Source organism: Lampris incognitus, chromosome 20, assembly GCF_029633865.1.
Source record: "Lampris incognitus isolate fLamInc1 chromosome 20, fLamInc1.hap2, whole genome shotgun sequence".
NCBI classification, from domain to species: Eukaryota; Metazoa; Chordata; class Actinopteri; order Lampriformes; family Lampridae; genus Lampris; species Lampris incognitus.
In genome coordinates this window covers 32,101,954-32,105,638 of record NC_079230.1, presented here as the reverse complement: position 1 = coordinate 32,105,638, position 3,685 = coordinate 32,101,954, and the positions used below count along the sequence as shown (strand labels likewise).

The window sequence follows — 3,685 nt, the reverse complement described above, 5'->3', positions numbered from 1 at the left end:
GAATATGTATTCAGTAACTTTCAGATATATGTAACTAAAAAGAATATGTATTCAGTAACTTTCAGATATATGTAACAAAACAGAATATGTATTCAGTAACTTTCAGATATATGTAACAGAATATGTATTCAGTAACTTTCAGATATATGTAACAAAACAGAATATGTATTCAGTAACTTTCAGATATATGTAACAAAATAGAATATGTATTCAGTAACTTTCAGATATATGTAACAACACAGAATATGTATTCAGTAACTTTCAGATATATGTAACAAAACAGAATATGTATTCAGTAACTTTCAGATATATGTAACAAAACAATATGTATTCAGTAACTTTCAGATATATGTAACAAAACAATATGTATTCAGTAACTTTCAGATATATGTAACAAAACAGAATATGTATTCAGTAACTTTCAGATATATGTAACAAAACAGAATATGTATTCAGTAACTTTCAGATATATATGTAACAACACAGAATATGTATTCAGTAACTTTCAGATATATGTAACAACACAGAATATGTATTCAGTAACTTTCAGATACATGTAACAAAAAAGAATATGTATTCAGTAACTTTCAGATATATGTAACAACACAGAATATGTATTCAGTAACTTTCAGATATATGTAACAACACAGAATATGTATTCAGTAACTTTCAGATATATGTAACAAAACAGAATATGTATTCAGTAACTTTCAGATATATGTAACAACACAGAATATGTATTCAGTAACTTTTAACAATGCAAACGGGAGCGAGATCTCTTATTAAAATACAACAAATTACACTTGTGAAACAGATGTAATTAGAGAAAAAAGTCCTGTTACCCTTTATAGTTTAGGTAGATAAAGGTCTCAGTCACATTTGAGTGAAATAATCCTATTTCTATAAATGTCATAGGATCTTTTTTTTAAAGATATTTTATTTTCACGGACCCCTTGCAATTACACCACGGACCACTAGGGGTCCGCGGACCCCTGGTTGAGAAACGCTGACTTAGATGAGTGATGAAACGTTTCTCCCAATATCCGGATGAACTGATTCACCTTTCTGTGATCAGTAACATCAGCTTCCAGAAGTCCTGAAGCATATTGTGCAAATTGGCCAAAACTTGACAACTTTGCGAGTGTTGAGTTGTTGTATTTCTGAACATCAGTTGACATTACCGTGTACATGGAAACAAGCCCTGCTTTAAACAGAATTTTCTGTAGCGCATTGCAATAAAAAGCTTAACATAGCAGCAGCTTGTCTGATCAAAAAGCTCTTTAGTCATACACCCCCCCCCCAAAAAAAAGGTGATAATTGGTTGCTTGTGTCATGGTTGGGGTTACTTATTCATACATTTTCCGTGTGGAGGTGAAGGTGGAGACCCGGGACCCGTTAGAACTACATCTCCCAGCAGACTTGTGAACCGTATGAATTCCTTTTCCCGCAAAACCAAGTTCTCCTTCTGCGATTGGCCCGACGACACGTCAAGCAACAAACTCCGAGATCCGATTGGCTACCGTCTTTGCTGCGGGTACCCGGATGACAGAATTCCCTATAAGTTCCGGGCGAATCTGGGCGGGCGTTGCATTTCAAACCCGGTAATCGACTTGTGCGCCGCCCGTCTTGTGGGGTTACGTGAGGATTCGCAACATGGTGAGCTTTCCACATTTCTGCAGACGTTTCTTGAAGCAGCGCTTGTCCGTAAGAGCCGACGCGCCTTACGCTTTCTTCTTTAGCGCGTACGACAGACAGGCTAACGTTAGCTGCCATGCTAGCGCAGCCGTCCCGGCTCGTTTGAGGCAGCGCCTCCTGGCTGCCTCAAACGAGCGTTTAGCGTGGGCTAGTCGTGGCTCCTGCCCAGGCGGTGCGGCGGAGCCGGCTTTAATGCCGCCCACATTACCCGGCGCTAGCGCCACTGTAACGCCGGCTTAGCCATTGAACTAGTCCTTAGCGGCTTTCGCCAGCAGGCAGGCTTACCAAAAAATGTGGTCTGTGCAGGCTGGTGGCAAGGCAGGCAAAGACTCGGGCAAGACCAAGACCAAGGCTATTTCGCGCTCGCAGCGGGCCGGCTTGCAGGTTCGTCAAGTCCACTTCCTTCCTTCATTCATTGGTGGTAACCGCATCAGCCGGTAAACTGGTGGCCATTGCCATTTGTCGTGTCTTATCTCGGGTGCATCGCTTGTCATTGCAGTTTCCAGTGGGTCGCATTCACAGACACCTGAAGTCCAGGACCACCAGCCACGGCAGGGTTGGAGCCACCGCCGCGGTTTACAGCGCGGCGATTCTTGAATACCTCACTGCGGAGGTGACGGCTCCATCCTCAGTCCTGATGTTAACGACTGGGGGTGGTGGGGGGGGGGATCTGACTCCAGCTGCCTTCTTATTTTCCTGCCTTGCAGCACTAAACCTCTTTTCCCATTTCAGGTTCTGGAATTGGCAGGAAATGCATCGAAAGATCTGAAGGTCAAGCGCATCACGCCGCGCCACTTGCAGCTGGCTATCAGAGGAGACGAGGAGTTGGACTCCCTCATCAAAGCTACCATTGCCGGGGGCGGTATGTATAGGGGATCTGGTGCCGTTTTTAAGACGACTGACTGGGCTGAGTTTTCATTAAACCTGGGAATCGCTTCTGTTTTGCAGGAGTCATCCCCCACATCCACAAATCTCTCATCGGGAAGAAGGGGCAGCAGAAGACTGTGTAAGCTGAAGGGCTTGGGAAGTCGTGCCATCTCAGGACAAATGCTCAGTGTTTCGGCATCGGATGTGTCAGTGTTTTTAGCTTGGACCTTCTAAGTTCCCGTTCAGCGTTTGTAGGGCTGAGTCTGCGTCTGTTCATCAGGAGTGTATTTTTAAGTGGCTTCAGAGAAGCTTGTTTGGCTTTTTTTGTGCTTTTTTTTCTCTGGTACTGCGGTTTCTTGCATTGTTTAAACCTGATCTTGTGGCATCCCCATGTTTTAACGTGTTTTAATAAAGAGCCACTGTGTTGTATCTAGTGTCACTTCGTTCCTTATGAACATGGTTTGTGACTGGAAATGAAATCTGATGCCTTTTACTGAAAAGAGTTCATTTGGTGCGGGTGGGATTTGGCTTAAGTCCTACAACACAACACTGTTCAATAGCCAAGAGCTGACGTTTACATGACTGCACCTCAATCCGACCATGTGCGCTGGCCATGGGTAACTTGCATGTCAGAGTGTTGAACTGCTCCACCCAGGTTTTAGGGTCAGAAGGTGACCTCTGCCTTTATAGAACCCATTCTGTATCTGCATGAGTCCTCCGCATGTTGCTCATTTTGGAGTCCACCAGTGAACTGACACGATGTGGACAAAAGCACGGCTGTAGTCACCTCGGGGTTCCTCAATAAAGACCAGGTGGTCCTGGAGACTGATTTATTTGATAAGCACGTGTTTGGTTGGCTCACTTTCATTGCTGGCGTCTTAAATTCGAAGGCTGTGATGTGCAACAGCACATCACTGTACAACATGGCTCCACATCACAGGTGGAAAAATGTGCCTCGGCAATTTGTAAAGCAACTCTGATTCCGGGTCGGCAGGAGACTCTGAATCAGCCGTGTGGCAACACCCACATTCCCTTTATGTGCGGTGAGATGGAGCTGGGAAGGGGAAGCCTCCGTGGATGATCTCAGCTCTTATCCATTTCCAGTAAACGAGTAGTTGCGTCT

At 44.3% G+C, this 3,685-nt stretch overlaps 1 protein-coding gene across 1 annotated transcript; it reads left to right on the top strand.

Annotated features, from left to right (window-relative positions):
- Window positions 1-1,578: 1,578 nt before the first annotated feature.
- On the top strand, window positions 1,579-2,975 carry LOC130130689 (histone H2A.Z). The gene is made up of 5 exons (XM_056300463.1): window positions 1,579-1,656; window positions 2,002-2,079; window positions 2,195-2,308; window positions 2,428-2,557; window positions 2,644-2,975. The coding sequence occupies exons 1-5, from the start codon at window positions 1,654-1,656 to the stop codon at window positions 2,703-2,705; spliced, it is 387 nt and encodes a 128-aa protein (XP_056156438.1). The 5' UTR covers window positions 1,579-1,653; the 3' UTR covers window positions 2,706-2,975.
- The last annotated feature ends 710 nt before the right edge of the window (window positions 2,976-3,685 follow it).